The sequence below is a fragment of the Mizuhopecten yessoensis genome, unplaced genomic scaffold (assembly GCF_002113885.1).
Source record: "Mizuhopecten yessoensis strain PY_sf001 unplaced genomic scaffold, ASM211388v2 scaffold9963, whole genome shotgun sequence".
Classification (NCBI taxonomy): Eukaryota; Metazoa; Mollusca; class Bivalvia; order Pectinida; family Pectinidae; genus Mizuhopecten; species Mizuhopecten yessoensis.
Window position 1 is genome coordinate 97,409 of NW_018408310.1, and position 16,600 is coordinate 114,008.

The 16,600-nt window shown below is 34.8% G+C and overlaps 2 protein-coding genes across 4 annotated transcripts in view; one reads left to right on the forward strand and one right to left on the reverse strand.

The window, feature by feature from the left end:
• The window catches only part of LOC110459045 (intersectin-1-like), a 65,432-nt gene extending 59,106 nt beyond the window's left edge, over positions 1-6,326 (reverse strand). For all 3 annotated transcript variants that reach the window (XM_021511079.1, XM_021511081.1, XM_021511082.1), the window contains exons 1-6: positions 6,166-6,326; positions 2,830-2,878; positions 2,397-2,486; positions 1,988-2,051; positions 1,039-1,229; positions 470-583 (exon numbers count right to left, since the gene is read on the reverse strand). In XM_021511079.1, coding sequence (XP_021366754.1) covers positions 470-583; positions 1,039-1,229; positions 1,988-2,051; positions 2,397-2,486; positions 2,830-2,845 — 475 coding nt within the window. In that variant the 5' untranslated portion in view covers positions 2,846-2,878; positions 6,166-6,326. The remainder of the gene's footprint in view (positions 1-469; positions 584-1,038; positions 1,230-1,987; positions 2,052-2,396; positions 2,487-2,829; positions 2,879-6,165) is intronic.
• A 15-nt stretch (positions 6,327-6,341) lies between these two features.
• On the forward strand, positions 6,342-16,575 carry LOC110459046 (quinone oxidoreductase-like protein 1). Its single transcript, XM_021511083.1, has 11 exons — positions 6,342-6,678; positions 9,380-9,457; positions 10,549-10,672; positions 10,933-11,001; positions 11,402-11,583; positions 12,234-12,297; positions 12,965-13,063; positions 13,639-13,772; positions 14,778-14,883; positions 15,558-15,603; positions 16,231-16,575. Exons 1-11 carry the CDS (start codon positions 6,610-6,612, stop codon positions 16,325-16,327), a joined length of 1,068 nt encoding a protein of 355 aa, XP_021366758.1. The 5' UTR covers positions 6,342-6,609; the 3' UTR covers positions 16,328-16,575.
• Positions 16,576-16,600: the final 25 nt, after the last annotated feature.

A 16,600-nucleotide genomic window follows, 5' to 3' on the forward strand; every position in this document is an offset into this window, starting at 1 on the left:
AATGTCAAAAGTTTAATACCATGCAGATATTTCACCTACATTTCTCTACATTTTAAAATACGAAATCATAACACACATTTCATTAAAATATGCACCTAGTTTATCAGCATGGAGTCAAAGAAATATTTAAGAAATTTAACACTGGATTCCTGGGAAATATATGCATTGCATGGAAAAAAATATTGATACATGTAACTACAAGTTGTTGATTCCATGAAAACACTTATGTTTTTTATTATAAAAATCTATATATGTTACATAAAAAAATCAGTTTTCTTGAAACTGAATTGGATTATCAGTGAGAATGCAAAACATGTTTTCTCCTTTTCGGTTACTATATGCGAGTGTCAGCAATAATTCCTTTAGATTATACAGAATGAATCATGCATTATTATTGCATTCTTTTCAGTACTGGTAGGGCATGAGGAAACATTATCTTGGCAAACAGGATCAGTATAATCTGCCTTACTTCCAAATCCAGCTTGGGACATGGGCGGGGCCACTCCATTAGACATGACCGGCATTGTCATAGGACTGGCGACCATCGCTGTTGGGGCCATACTGCCAATAGCTGGCATGGCTGCTGTAATACATAAACATGAACAAGTTTTCTCTATTATCATTTAAATGAACTCATTTTTGCACTTTTCATTATTTTCCATTATTCTGTTGTAGGCTTTTCTAATGACATATACAAGTTTTGTAATACACGTGTCATCTGTATCAAGCCAACAGTAGAAACAACGCTACTATGCATATGATTTGGGATCACAAATAAATCTTTGCATTTTAGTGAAAATTCAATAAAAAAAAACATCGGGCAATCAAAGTGGAAGAATATTCATAAACCTTCTTACGTATTTGTAAATCATCCCATTCTTGAGACCAGACCCGAGTCTCTCCTGAAAACTGATTTAAGATGGAAGTACAGACAAATACACTGAAAACAATATAAATCTAATTTCTGTGAAAAATGAGGATACAAATATAAGACTGAGGACTTCAACTTCTTTAGCTTGACCCCTTATAAATTGCTACCTTGGCCCATCATCATTCCTGGTCCAGCCACAGACATCCCACCAAAGGACCCCACCACTGGGTCAGCTTTCAGTGAGGCAGGAAGAGACTTGGGTAACTCGTAGCCCTGTAGTTTCTTCTTGATCAGATGCATGGCAATAGAAAACTCCTTCTTGTCCATCTTGCCATCATTGTTCATGTCAGCTAGAGTCCTATAGCAATGTAGATATGTGATATATAACATATCAGTGCTGCAGTTAATTACTGGTAGATAATGGAGGAACCAAACAATATTTGTCAACTTCTGATTTGATTGTTTAATTTATTACATTTTTACCAGTGAAATATTGGATTCTATCAACTTGATAAAACTGATATCTTTCACACTGTGACAAATATCACTTTTTGATATTGACCGATCATAACGATATCTTCTATTCGCTGCATTCAAAGGCAGCGATTTTTTGTTTAGATTCAAATGAAGCGACAGTAACATAAGTGGTTGTTATGGTAAATGTTTGGTACACACACACTTAAGTATTTACATAAATATACAATAAATAACATTTTTATAGGCAATAATACCAGAAAACGTCGGAATTGCGTTGAGTATCCCATTCAAAATGGTGGGCAGCCTTGTTGTCAAGTGCAACGTCATTAGGATATGGCGCTTATTATGAAGGTCCTGATTCCCGCCCTTTTTTAATGCATTACATTTTTTCATGTTTTATGCTTTAAAAATGTAATAAATAGAAAATTTAATGGTGTTTTCAGTAATAACAAATATATTTCAATCGTGTGGCTAATATTTTGATATTTTTCACTCGTGCTGCTGCAGACCGATGGAAAAGGCTAACACGATGTTTTGGGCATAAAAATATATGAAATTAAAAATAACGAAAAAAGCATATTCTTTGTTACAATCTTTCCTCTTTTAATTTCCTGTAATTTGCAAGTGTACACTGCTTACCAGATCTGTCCCAGAATGGCAGTGGGCAATCCAGACTGCATGAAGAAGCCTTTGGCCTGGTCACCTACAACATAATGAATGGTCAAAATTGGAGTTGTCCAATAACAGTTAACATTTTTGGGTTCCATAAATATTACTCAAAACTATATAGTTTTGATACCAGAGACATATGAATCAATAAAAATACTTATGTATCAATAAAATTTAAAGTTTTTGTAAGTTTTTATGCTGAAATAGATAACAGAAAATTTTACTCACAGTGTGCAAAATTATGTAGCAGTATACACTCAATGAAATGGGAAACCTCATTTATTACACATATTGACGGTGTTTTCTCTGAACATTTTACAGCATTATGGCAACACCCCACCATCTCTTTCTTCATCCCTAAAAAATATCAAGTGCTTACCTGTAACAAACCCATTGACAGGTCTGAGCTGGAAGAACTGGGAATCATGTTTGGACCGATCCTCCCCGGTGATCGTCCATGCAGCACCACCTGGAAGAGAAAAAATATGTTGATCAGATATGAATATGTATGTAAGATGTGTAGGTTTATCACACAATAGAAGTCTGTGACCAACAAAACATTAACAACTATTTATGATTTAGGCTATCTCTTATATGTTTTATTGTGTTTTAAATCGTGGTTTCCCAAAATTCGTAATAAAGGTAAATCATATAATTTGAAGTACACTAGCTTTATATAATTAAGCAATTTATTTTTATTTTCTGACAGTATATTTTTTGAAAACAAGTTAAGAAAACTGGATTAATGCTGTAAAAGTAAATATGTAATTTGAAAATATACAAGCAGGCAACAAAATAAATACATAACGTACCTCCTGCAGCGGCCATTGTTTACACGTTGGTTGGGCCCATAAGCAAGTTCTACAACACACACAAAAAAAGAGTTGTATAAGCATGATTGATACAAACACATGGGAGATCTTAACCCTTTCACCACTACAGACCATGATGGACTCATCCATATCAATGCATGACAGAGTCTACTAAAGTTACATAGGGGTGAAAGGGTTAATGATACCTTTGTAATATCACAATGTGGGTAAGTCATATAGGACAAGCATGACTCCTGTACCCGAGTACATATAGATTCCAAAAATCACTGCCTGTCCAAGCCTCAAACTTTATATGTATGGCACTAAATTTAACAATCTATCTAATCGAACGTTAATTCATTCTGTAATGATAATACAATGGATCCAAAAATTTTGAACTGAATATAGTATTTAAATTTAATGATGACTCTACTCTCTTACACATAGCCCATTAAATGTTTATAAATACACTTCTGCAGATAAATTCATGCTTTTTTTAATTTGTATACAAATGTAATTGAATTTCAAGAAATATTGCTTAGGAATAAGTTCATAATTAAAACAACTCACCAGAAAAATCTTTAAATCGAAATAAATTTGATAAATTTCTGTACCATTTAATTTTCTCTTTGCCAGGCGTGTATAACATTAACTTCCTCATCAAATCTGTCGCACAGGAAAAAAACTTTTTTTATTTTAATTTTACTAAGGGTAATCAGGATACATTTCTATCAGTACTTCCTGCTGTTCCCAGCATCACTTAATCTAACGTAATTGATGGACTAAAGATTCTGTTACATACGGAAATATATTTCCTGGTTTCACTATCTGTGATTTATACATATAAGCACTTTCCCATACAAACATTATTCAGCTGGTAAATATAATGGTTTGTAATTTTTCTCAACTTCGTTCTTTATTGCTCATACATATAGACTGAGGAACTTTTCAAAAACAAAAAGGTAAGGGAAATTACTACAGCAGATTTTTAAAGCACTACAGCACTAGCAGCCATTTGTTTCCTTGAAAGATTTATATACCTTGGGTACATAAAATTGCTAATGAAGAAATGTTTGCTCATAAGATTTGATAAGATATTCTAATTTAAAAACTTAACCAATTGATCTGAACCTTTAATTTGCTGACTGAATGTTAAAATGAAATGTTTTCAATAATATTCAGATCAGAGATTTGGGCCGTGGCATTTGATACTCACTAGGGGATCAGTAAAATAAAATCAACAGTTATCTGGTCACTGGCAACTGACCTAAAACCCACACTATTGTACTTGACATACCTATGAAAAGGCACATGAAACTTTTAACCTTTTCACCAATGTAGACCATAATGGACTTATTCAAATCAATGCATGGAAGAGTTTATTGAAGTTACATAGGGGTGAAAGGGTTAAGAGCCACTTCAAGCCCTTATATTATTAACTTATTAAGTCGGCCTTCATGTCTTAATTCCATGCTAAACATTACCATATCAATATATCACATAATAACTTAGTTCCATGAGTGTGTATAAAGTATTAGACATACAGTAGAATCTAAATTGACTCTCTCTTTAGATCTGATGTAGAAAATCTAAATCTTGGGCAATATTTTAACTGTTTAAAGTAAGTAAAACTGATGCTCTGTTGAGGTTAACACTTGAAATCGCAGGATTAACATTTACAAGTCTTCGTTTGTTTACAGTCCCCATTGATTATTTTCTGTTACATTGAAACTTCAAATAAAGATAATTTCTTGTGTAAAATAGCTGTAAAGCTGTGTCACATTTGTACCTGCACAACTTAAATACTCGGATAACTCTGATAACTGGAATACTAGGATAACTCGAAGCTTTTCCACGACCCTGTCGACTTCGAGATAATAAGGTAAGGTTCAACTGTAATCAATGTTTTGATCAGGTTTTTTTAATACAGTTTAAGTGAACCTTCTGAATTGTCAGAACACACTGCTTCATTTGACATCATCACATGGTATATATGTGTTAAAGGCCAATGGCTGCAATTGGCATAGAAAGACTAGACTGATCGGCCAATGACATAAGGGGAAAATCAGATAAAATCCCAAATAAAACAGGACTTTTACAATTAATGAAAATATCTGAGGATAAGATCCTAAATAATATCGACCATGTAGACCATGAACATATGTTTAAACCGGCATCAAATATGGGGACCAGGCCTATAGGGGCATCCAAAAAAGCTGTTAAAGAAACCGTTTTGCCTTGAACAAAAATGTCTTCAGCAATAGAACAATAACAACATGGAACAGTCTACCGGAAGTGATTGCTACAGCAATTAACCTTAACAGCTTTAAAACATTACTGAACAACCATAACATTACCAACAGGTCCAAATTCCAGGCCTCTTTTTACAATCAGTACCATGGACACCACGTGCATATGTGTTTTTAATTATGTGAACTTTTACTGGTCATTTGAGAGCAAATCAACAAGAGCGAACTTTATACAGTATGTGTGTAATTATAAGTGTGTTTCATATAGAGAGAGAACTGTTTTTGTCAAGATATAATGTGTGAGCAACATGACCTATGTACCGCCACAACTCATCAATGTGTAAATAAAGGACTTTTATCATTTTATGCACAACTGGATGAACATTATCAATAAGTAAATGAAATATAATCAAGACATCTCCAAAAGCTAAAAAGCTTACAGCGATTTATATTACAGCGAAAGATAATACTTATAACATATATGGCCCTGTGAATAGGGTCGGGTAAATGTAGATTGAAGGAAGCATTTGGTTTACCGAACTCAAACCAGCTTCATATTTATATAGTAAATGGATATTGCAGATGTAACTCTAGGAGCTTGTTTGTTTTTGCGGAACAAACAGTATGTCCCCTTATAAATGTAACATTTTGGGGTATAAATCCTGACGGACCTGCAAATGTTTATTCAGGCCATGCAATGCTTTGACAAGGCTCGTCTGAAAGCAGCATCAGATTACTAGGTCCGACATTATTTAATAAACGAACAACTGTGGTCCGACATGTTGAACAGTTTAAACGAAAACGGCCCAGGTCTACTAACAGTTAATTACTACACATTGAAACACGACTCAAAGGCGACATAAAACAATGAAGTACTAAGAAACTAAACCTTAGAAACATTGAGTATATTACTTCACAAGCATACATTAAAGAAGTATACTTGGTGTGTCACCTTAAAAAAATACACGATTAGTCAATGCATTCAATTCTAGAAGTAGACAGAAGTTGACATCAATTTTACCTATGCAATCATGGCACCGGGCAAAACCAGTATGCTAAGTTTGGACAAATTACAAGGATCAAGTACCGTTTTCGTGTCAAATCCAATGCATAATTGAATTATGGAAAATTTCTAGGAATGTGTCTTCTGTCTCTGATCTCCAAGGTCAGATATAGTCTGCAGCTACTCAAAAATTATGAAAATTTATCTTCAGCAGTCACCACCCCAGCTTTACCGGAAATGACATGAACTATGGGAAGATTGGGGGCGTGTCGTACCACAACACACTTCCGGTTCTATTTTCGGTTCATTCATGTTCGGATCAAGAATGTCAATATCACTGATTACGCGTGCAATAGCGTAATTATCAATGCATGAAGTTTCTCTATGGTAATTTCAATAACAGTTGGTTGTCGGACAATTACAGTATGTGATGTTTTATCTGTAAACTAAACATTTCAAAGTCACAGTAGTAAATTTTGCATTATAATCAGAAGATAGCCGGTAGGTTAGGTAATAGGTTCATGAAGAATGAGATCTGTGGTGCAGGACGCGTTAAGTCCAACGGACGGGAGTTCCAAATTTACTCTGGAAGCAGATGTAAGTAGTTTATTTGCTGAATAGATGATGTTCATTTTTTTCGATATACATATAATTATAGGACTCTACGTTCCTCCCCTCGATATTGTGCTGTCTTACAGCTGGGTAGTGCTAAACGGCTATAATTAATCATACACACGAAGCTTTAATTAAACTGGAAGAAAACACTAGACTTCAGAGTCAGAGCTTAACGACACGCTTACTTAACGTTGCACATGGAGGTTTGGAAAGAATCAATTCTGTTATTTTGTTTTATAAATGTAACAGGAAAGGGAAAGTGTGTAGCATATCATCTAGCCCAAGTTTCCTCTTGCCCTGAAAATAGACTGAGATATTCTGACAGAAATATCAAGACATCCATCTGTCAAAATGTCTAATTCTGGTGTCGAGGTTAGAGGAAACTCTTCTTCTTCTTCCAATTCTCTGCAATACCTCCTCGGCAGATTACTTGTTGCACCTACCCATTGTGATGATTGAGAAATTGTGTCATTAAAATGAAATCGTATATACAATTAAAAAGCATCCGGAGCAACTAGTAGGTGGTCTGGTACTGGTGCATGTGTCTTTCGAACTCCTCTAGAGTGGCAATACTTTTTGGGACTGATGATGGGACTGATGATGGTTCTGTACATGAGATTATGGGTCCTGGAAGCGTAAACTGTGACCTCTGGTTGTTGCTGAGGCACCCCTAGGTATCAAGTGTGGCTGTGATGGTATAGCCACTAGTCTGTTGATAATTCTGTACAACAACGTTAGCTTGTACTGCTGTCTACGTTGTTAGAGTGATTCCCACTGGAAATATTTAGCATACTAGTAGATGACACGCTGCTCGTTGTTCTGTAATCTCCATAGACAAAACGTGTGGCTCTCCTCTGGACCATCTTTATATTAATGGTATCCTTCTGTGTTACCGGGTCCCAGATAACACAGGCATATATTCCAAAATTGGGTCTTACCATGCATGGTTGTATAGCACTTCTCTTTGATCTTCCTTGGGCAAGTGCTGATGTTTTGTCGGAGAAAGGCATTGATGTTGTTATTTTTGTGCTTGAACTTTTGAAACAGCTTTAACACACTAGAATCTATTAAAGGACTGAGAAATGATAATAAAGTGATAATCATTACATGGTCGAGGTATCACAAATATTTACACCAGCATTAATGTCACCAGTCAACGATGTTGACTACATGGTAGGATACAAACTTTTTTTTTTTTACATTTCATTTTTTTTATTGATTTTCATGTGAACAATTACATTAAGGCCAGAGACAAAACCTTACATTACATAACAATTCATTACATTACAATACCCATAGGATTATATACATGCTTGAGTTCAACATGAGCACTGCTAAATTTGGGAACATCAGAAATTACACTCTGCACCGATTTTTTATTTTTTTTTAAATATACATATTTATTAACATGTCCTCACATACCTCCACCTTCATCGGTGATTTAGTTGGATCTAAACACAATAGTTTCAGAATAAAATATGCAAGTTCATTTTGAAGCAATTTGTTCACCTAGTTTCTTCCAAGTTTTTTTAGCAGCACCCATATTAAAGTTAATTTTTAGCTTAGCTTTTGCTATAGATAAGTACACTTAGACGAATAGACATACAGCAAGACCAATTTCCATCATCAGTGCAATATTCATTACCATACCGACAAAGACTTTGTTTATATTTTACTTTGTTCCTCCCTTTCGGATAAAGCATGCCATCCTCCCCACCTTGTAAGGAATTTTGTGTATTCATTTCTTGATTTATACACAATCTTTTCTACCTCATAGTATTGACATATGTGTGATTTTAAGACTTCAAAACACACATAAATTTTCTTAATTCTACAGTGATAGACATATTGCTTAAACAGCAGCGACATCATATTAATCATACCATTATGGCGACCATGAAGCCCTAGCAGTATCGATATTGGCGATATACTAAAATTGAACATGGTTTTATCGAGAAACCACTTCTCTAACTCCTTTCGAAGTTTGATTATCCTTGAACATTCATAAAATAAATGTATATAGGTTTCTTTTTCTTCCCTGGTAGGATACAAACTTAATAATGTTTTGAATAGAATCTAAAGGAAAATATAAATACTATTTACAATTAATACACATTTGAATGATCAGATCAAAGTTCATAGAATTTAACTTGGATGACTACTGGTGACTAAAGGAATCATTTGGAAGAGTTTCAGTCATAAAAGGTCATTGAATTTTTGTCATTCTGTAGTGGAACTACATTAATGATCGGGTAACAGTTGTTATGGTGTTTGTCTAGAGTTTGTAGGTCTCAATTAATTTTGAAAATGTCAGTCTGGTGGTTGTGTAGCAGAACTGGACGAGCATGAGGTCGATCATCAGAGACCAGGTAACTAAATTGGTAGAGCGTTCGTCTAGAGGTCAGAAGGTCCCAGGGCTGTTACATTTTCTCTTTCACCTGTTACAGTTGCTTTGTTTTGCTCCTGTTACATCCGTACATTGTAATACAGGATTGTGTGTGTCTATGGAGAAAATTAGCATAACTGGATCTGGATTGATATGTTAGGTAAAGCATCACTCTGTACAGTTCAGAAGTACTCCGTTCAAATACCATTAACGGTTTAGTGTTTTTATCACTACTGTTATATTTCTATTGTATATACATAACAAATTGATTTGTTAATTGATATTCTTACATTCCAGATAGAGGTGCCTTCCCCGGAGAAGTTTGACATTGTTGTACAAGTCAAAGCATGTGCTTTAGCAAAACATAATACAAAGGTAACATATCGGTACAGTACTATATTAGGGTTGTCAAACTGGTCAAATTTTAGTAACTGGTTACTCGAAAAATCTTCTGACCGAGTAACTGGTTTATCAGTCAACTGGTTAATCTAACAATAAACAACAACAAATTTGTTCAAAACTTATTACATATAAATTAACACGACAGTTTACTCACATATTTCAAGTTCTCAGCAACAAAACAAAGGTATTAAGATATAAGTAGATGCGTCAATAGTAGTTATAGACTAATGGTATGAAGTCGACAACGGTGAGTTAACAGTGAGTTATAAGAACAGTTTATATATAATAAAGTCACTTCAGTGATGTTTTACAGCCCAGAAAAATATTCTAATAAAATTGCTTCAGCCTTTATGGGAGTTTGGTCTTACGAAGACAATAAGATTGATATCAAACAGGAAGAGATACATTTTGTATATGAGATAATAGGACTGTCACAAGATATCAGTAAACAGGTATATCGCAATACACAGGCATATTGTATCGTACCACAATACAGAGATGAAATATTGCTGTATCGCAATGCTTTTCAAAAGCATATTGATCTGCTTCAGGTGTTTTAACTTTGTAAATTACTACAAATTCTAACAGATATGCCAAAAAGCATAAAGAAGGTTTTTAAAGGTTAAAATTTTGTAATTGATGGTTGGTTTGACAAAATTCTTAAATCTTTGTAATCCATATTAATGTAAAAGATGTGGATTAATTAGGTTGCCTTGCATTGCCTTGCAAGCGTTGGCTGTAGGGAATTTCCCTTTAGCTCAGCGGTAGAGCATCAGGCTGGAGAGTCGAGGGTCGCGGGTTCGTGGCCCAGTGATGGCACTATCTTTAGCACTATTCCTCGTCCTACTACATTATATATGATTAGGTTTGATAACATTCTGACAAAAACTTATTACAAAATTGAGCACATCCTTCCAATGACAGTATATCGGGATACGTATCGCAATGTATTCATTCTGTATTGCAATATATTGTGATACACTCTTGGCGTATTGTGACACCCCTATGGGATTTCATTGGCTTTGATTTGATGTTGCATTAATCTCTTTGTTGTGATATTTCAGATACTAACAGAAATCCACAAGAAAAGTCAAAGAGACAGATATAGTGTTGGGCATGATGTGGCCGGAATCGTGGTCAAGATTGGTCAGTCTGTGACTAATGTAGCTCTAGGAGAAAATGTTGTAGGTAAGATATGAAGGTCATCAAGTTTAATAAACAGCAACATGCTGTGTATGTGAGAAACCAGTTTATTTGTGCATGGATATTACTAATAGGACCAGGCCCAAGTTTCACGAAGATTTTCCATCAGAAAGCGTTACTGGAATTCAGAATCCTTGTGTGTAGTATGTATCACTGTAAAAAAGACTGTAATATGTACTGGAAACTTTCTTCTGGCTTAATTTGTCTATAGCTTTGATACATAATTTTTGAATACTGATTTTTAGGTGTTGTGCCATTAAATGCCAGATACTCAGGATGTGGGGAATATTGTTTGATGTCGGAGTATGACGTAGGTGAGTATTACATGGTACCTGTTACTTTATGTAACAGTGGGTAATACACAGTGTAGTGTAAGTGTTACTGCCTCAGCTAGAGAAAGCTTCTGGACCAGTAAATCACTAGACTCAAGTTTGACTCCAAACAGAGACACTTTAGTGGATTAAATGCAATGTGTACTACTGATATCTACATTTTGAAATTTGCTGTATATGAAATTTAAAAAAAAAATGTTTACAGCTGAGTATTTGGATTAGAGTTTAAGAGATATCAATTTTCTTATCATAATGGCTTATCTAAAACATTATGTTTATCCAATCATCATACCCACAAAAATCTATCTTTTGAAAAATTGGAAACTTATCACTCATCGATGTAAAACTTTAAAGTAACATTTACCTTGAATTCCTCACATAGTCAGGAAGCCAGATCGACTGAGTTTTAGCGAGGCTGCAGCAGGAATTGGTGACTGTGTGAAGGCGTATACAGCTCTGCACTACCAGGCGCGTGTGTGTGGTGGGGACACAGTCCTTGTGATTGACGGGGCCACACCCTTTGGATGTGCAGCACTCTACCTGGCCAATCACTGGGGTGCTAAGGTAAAGCCTGAAAGCTTGTCTATAGTGTGTAGTTGTTTTGTATAAGCATGTCTTGTGTATAATGAGCCTTGATATGATAATTAAATATCAAAACCTGTGTATTATGAACTATAATGATTGTTGTCAACCTGTGCATGTGATGATTGCAGTCAACATGAGTATTATGAACCCTAATGTAAACGATTGTAGCCAACCTGTTTATAACAAACCCTCCTATAATCTTTACAATTTGTAATAAGATAAATAAAACTCTGGTATCTTTATCAATAAATACTTAACCCTCCTCTTCTTACTACAGTACAAACCACAGTTATTACATGTAAGATAAGAAATGAAAAAAAATCATATTTCACATCATACACAAAGTATACACAAGGTGTTTTGTTTTGTTTGAAATGGACATAAAGATTTGATTTCATATTTGGTGAATAAGATTTCTTTCTCACATGATTTTTTTCTATATATAAAAACCTGATTAAAAGTGAATAAAAGTTTACCCCCCTAATCCTAATTAATTTTGACTACAGTATGGGTACATTTTGCTACAGTGATATTTTGAAGTATTTTTGAAATTTTGAGATTCCACAAGAACTTGTAGAAGAAAACACATGGACTACTTGGGTATTAGAAACTTTGTTTTTTAATTATAGATTATAACAACGTCCAGCAGTCAGGAAGAAAGAAACTTCATTGATGGTCTGCAAATATCTATAGGTATTTATAACCTAGCTCTTAACGGACATTCAAAAGTAGGGTTATCTCCCTTACACCATGACCTGGTTCATCATCTGTCGCATTTCATTGAAGTGTGTCTAGGGCTACATTCGCGTATCCCAGTTGAAACGGTATGAGTGGTGCAGAAATATTCCATGATAAACAAACGCACTTGGACCATTCTATTAGCAGAGCTAAAAATGCACAGTTTCAGAGAATAAAAAACAATGTATCAAGAATATTATGCCCTTTCATGCGTTCACTGAATTACATAACGTATCTTAAAAACTACATGTGGCTTGATAATGTTTTAGAAAGAAATAATGCAAACTAGCAATAGTCAACATTTTAGTTTTGGTCAGGTTCGTCTGGACCCCTCAATCTACACGTGCCAAATTTTCCTGAGGTCAGCCTAGGTCCAGATCTGTACCTGTTGTTTTCTTTACAGGTTCAACCGGTTCAACCGGATATGCGAATGTACCCCTGATCATATTGATTTTTGATTGAAATAGTCTTGAACAAGTTTTATGCATGATCATTTAAAACTGACATTCGTTTTGAAAATTATGCATACACTTATCTATTATTCAGAATAAAACTTAAATGTGTTGTGTGCTGTATGAAGAAAAGCAATTTATCAATTTGTTCTCTCCATTTATTTGCCAAGCCCAAGTGATAGACATCAGCAAGAGGACCAACATTCTAGCCAGCAGTGTGATGGAGGAGACCGGGGGTGTGGGAGTGGATGTCGTCATTGACAACGGAGGTGTGTTCACTTAACTTGGACTCAAATTTGTGTTTGTGTTTTATGTCCTATTACCAGATATGGGCATTTAAGGAGAAACCAGGTTTTGGTGGTAGAGGAAAACCGGATTGCCCATGTAAAAACCAATGACCAGCTGTGGCCTGTACTTGCAGCTACTCTATGTAGGCCCGAACCCATAACCCAGTGGTGGTAGCCTGGTTATCATAGACAGTCATACGCCTTAACTACTCTTAACACTGCAGCCTCGAACTCAGTAAACCTTGATAGTGTAATGCTTGATATAAAACTGATTCTGTGTTTAATTTGATTTTTTACAAAATATATGGGGATAACTTTTCACATGATATTTTACATTTTTGTTTTCATTTCAATTTGTTGTAAACATACAACATATATCAGTTACATTAAAAAAGATTTGTGAGTGTGACCGATCATAATTAACAATCTAAAATTATATGAAATTTGAAAATGTTACAATGATTTCTCACAATTGAATCATTCTAAGTATGAATAATGAAATTTATTGACTTCAACCGACATGAGTAATTTGTAAATAATTGTATTTTCTGTTGTAGCTTGCATGTTTACCAGTGAGGAAGATACCAATATTATGGAGGAGAAACACAAACACTCTGTCCCACACAAACATGAGATAATCTCCTGTTTAGGGGCTTCTGGAAAGTGGATAACATCACAATATAATCTCCAGGTAAATAATAACAATTTCAGTAAGTTTCCATTTCAATTAAATTTTATAAAGCAATATATAAAGCAGCGCATATTTCGTAAATATCACAAAAAATGGAAAGGAGTTTAAGAGCGGAAATATTTAATAAAAACATGTTTTCTCTAACCATTGTCAAGTCTTAAAACATCATGTCTATAATTATGAAAAAATCTTTTTACACAACCAATAAAATGTTCTATGTAACGTTTCGATGACTGGTCACCTTCATCAGACAAATGACCAGTGAAGCGTATGCACACAAAGGTGTAAAATGTTTATGAGATTTCGGTACATTTTGAGTCATTTCGGTACATATATAGCAACTATTGTAGCCGAACCGACATAATTTTTTGAGGACAACTCGTACACATTTTACACATTTGTGTGCATACACTTCACTGGTCATTTGTCTGATGAAGGTGACAGTGTACATATCGTACTAGTCATCAAAACGTCACATAAAAAAAAAAATGGTTGTGTAAAAAGAACTTTTCATAATCAATACTTACCAACCCGAAGAAAATGTTTAGAAGAAAAAAAAATCATGTCTATTGTCTACAGTTGTCTTAAATCTAATGTCTCAATTGGTTATTGTATGGGGTATGGCATCTTCGCAAGCCAAGGGTTACGATCTGCTATGCTTCTGCTTGAGTAGGAAGATTGTACAAGATTATGCAAAGATGGGAATATAGGTGTATGCACTGTATAACATCATACCAGGGTAGCCCTGTGATACAGAGATGTATAGCTGGTTAAAAAAGATGTAACATTGAGATGTAAAAAAGCTCAATATTACATGGAATTTCAAGGCTGTTCCTCACCTGCTTCGCTCTTTCAAATTCTGAGGTAAAAGTTAAGAAGTAAAATACTGTCATTAACAATGTAGGTTTGGAGGATATGATTTGATTTGATAGGTCAAGACAATACCAAGAAATAAATATAAATTCTGTTACATATGTAGTTACATTCAATGTACCCATCTCACAGCTGGACCCGCCCGACAGCCAACAGTTGTTCCTGCGAGGGGCCAGTGTCAGCTTCCTGTTTGACAAAGTATGGAACTTGTCCTGTTCTCAACATGGACGATATCAACGTATCCTTGACCAAGTTATTATGCTAGCAGACCAAATAATTGGTGTGTTTTGTTTTAATGAAAAGTTGGTTTGTGAGGAATTAGAGTCAAATCTATTGAAATCGTCACAAGTTATGTTGTCGGTCTTTGATAAATTCTAGTCAATTTGTGATAAAGTGCCAACCAAAAAAGTTCAGTAGCACATTAATTAAGCAAATGAACAGTGGTGCTCAAATTAGTGCTGTTCTATGGAACAGTCTTCTGTTTGCTTTCATATGGTGCTTTCTTACGGAGTGCTCAATTAACAGTCAACTGTTGCAATGTTTTCATCCCCCCCCCCCCCCCCCCCCCTAGTCTCAATTGGAGGTTGAATGTTCATGCAAATGAATTGATGGTAGCACATTTGCATGGAAAAAATACAGCTGGTCATCAATAGGTTATTGACATGGAAAAAGTACAGCCATAACTCAACCAAGTACAATTTAACCCTTTCACCCCAATCTAACTTTGATAAACTCTACCATGCATTGATCTGGGTAAGTCCATTATGGTCTATAGTGGTGAAAGGGTTATGGATCTAGTATCTACGGGAATGTCATTTCTGGCAACATCGTTACTTTGTCACCATCACTCGTAACTTTATTAACCCATAATTGCTTAAACATACTGCTTACTGTCCTTGACCTATATATTAGATATACTACATGATGCTGTAGAGAAGTTGGAGAAAGGAGTTATTAAGTATGTATCTGAAACATTTAACTGTATTTCTAATTTTGTCCCAAATATAGAGCTGTGTGACACAGCATATTGTTTTCCCATTATATTTCCTAGTTAATAACATTACTTTATTGTAAGTCAAAAATTGTATCAACCAGAATTGTCAATGCAGTGAAACCTGTTGAATACAACACCCTGTGGGACACAGCATATTGTTTTCCAATTATATTACCTAGTTAATAACATTACTTTATTGTAAGTCAAAAATTGTATCAACCAAAATTGTCAATGCAGTGAGACCTGTTGAATACAACACCCTGTGGGACACAGCATATTGTCAAGTTATAGAGGATGACAAGGGTATTGGTAATTTTTATAAATGGGCTTACAGTATTACATAAATGAATGTTGAATTTATGCAGGGTATCAAAATACTCCCAAGGTTAAACTTGACAGATTCAAATGTGTCAAGTATAAAACTTGAGTTTCTCGGCGTTTTCATTTATTTATTTATTTGAAAGTTATTTGTGTACATGTAACAAAACATAATTCATATTGTTGTCATTATAGCACAGCATGACATAGATGAAGGTTTCACTTGCTTGGAGTAGATGCTAGACTCACCCCGTTTTTTGTACTTTTGTACAGGTGTAAAATAGCTAAGGAATTCACACTGGACGTAGCAGTAGATGCTATGATGCAACTTGACAAGCTCCGAATAGGACGGGCAGTGGTTACGATGTAAAATGAAACCAATGGTGCTAAATGCTGGTAGCCATCTCCGACTCTTGAATCATGTGATACATATACGTCATGTGATTTAAAAGAACCAATGATTGTTCAGAAAATTGATGAAATCATTTATGTGCCATGTTTTAATTTTTGAATGTTTGAATTAAAGCATAATCTAGAAATCACGAGTAGGTTTAATATTTTAATGAGAAAAAAAATCGCTGATTTACAAAACAATTGTACTAACTTGAGCATTAATTTGAAACCATCCCCCCCCCCCCATATT

Bases quoted from the DNA above. Each gene is read 5' to 3' on its own strand.
- LOC110459046 (XM_021511083.1), top strand. From the start codon at position 6,610: ATGAGATCTGTGGTGCAGGACGCGTTAAGTCCAACGGACGGGAGTTCC. The intron at 10,673-10,932 runs GTAAGATATGAA...ACTGATTTTTAG, and splicing joins TCTAGGAGAAAATGTTGTAG to GTGTTGTGCCATTAAATGCC. The intron at 14,884-15,557 runs GTATCCTTGACC...CCTATATATTAG, and splicing joins TCAACATGGACGATATCAAC to ATATACTACATGATGCTGTA.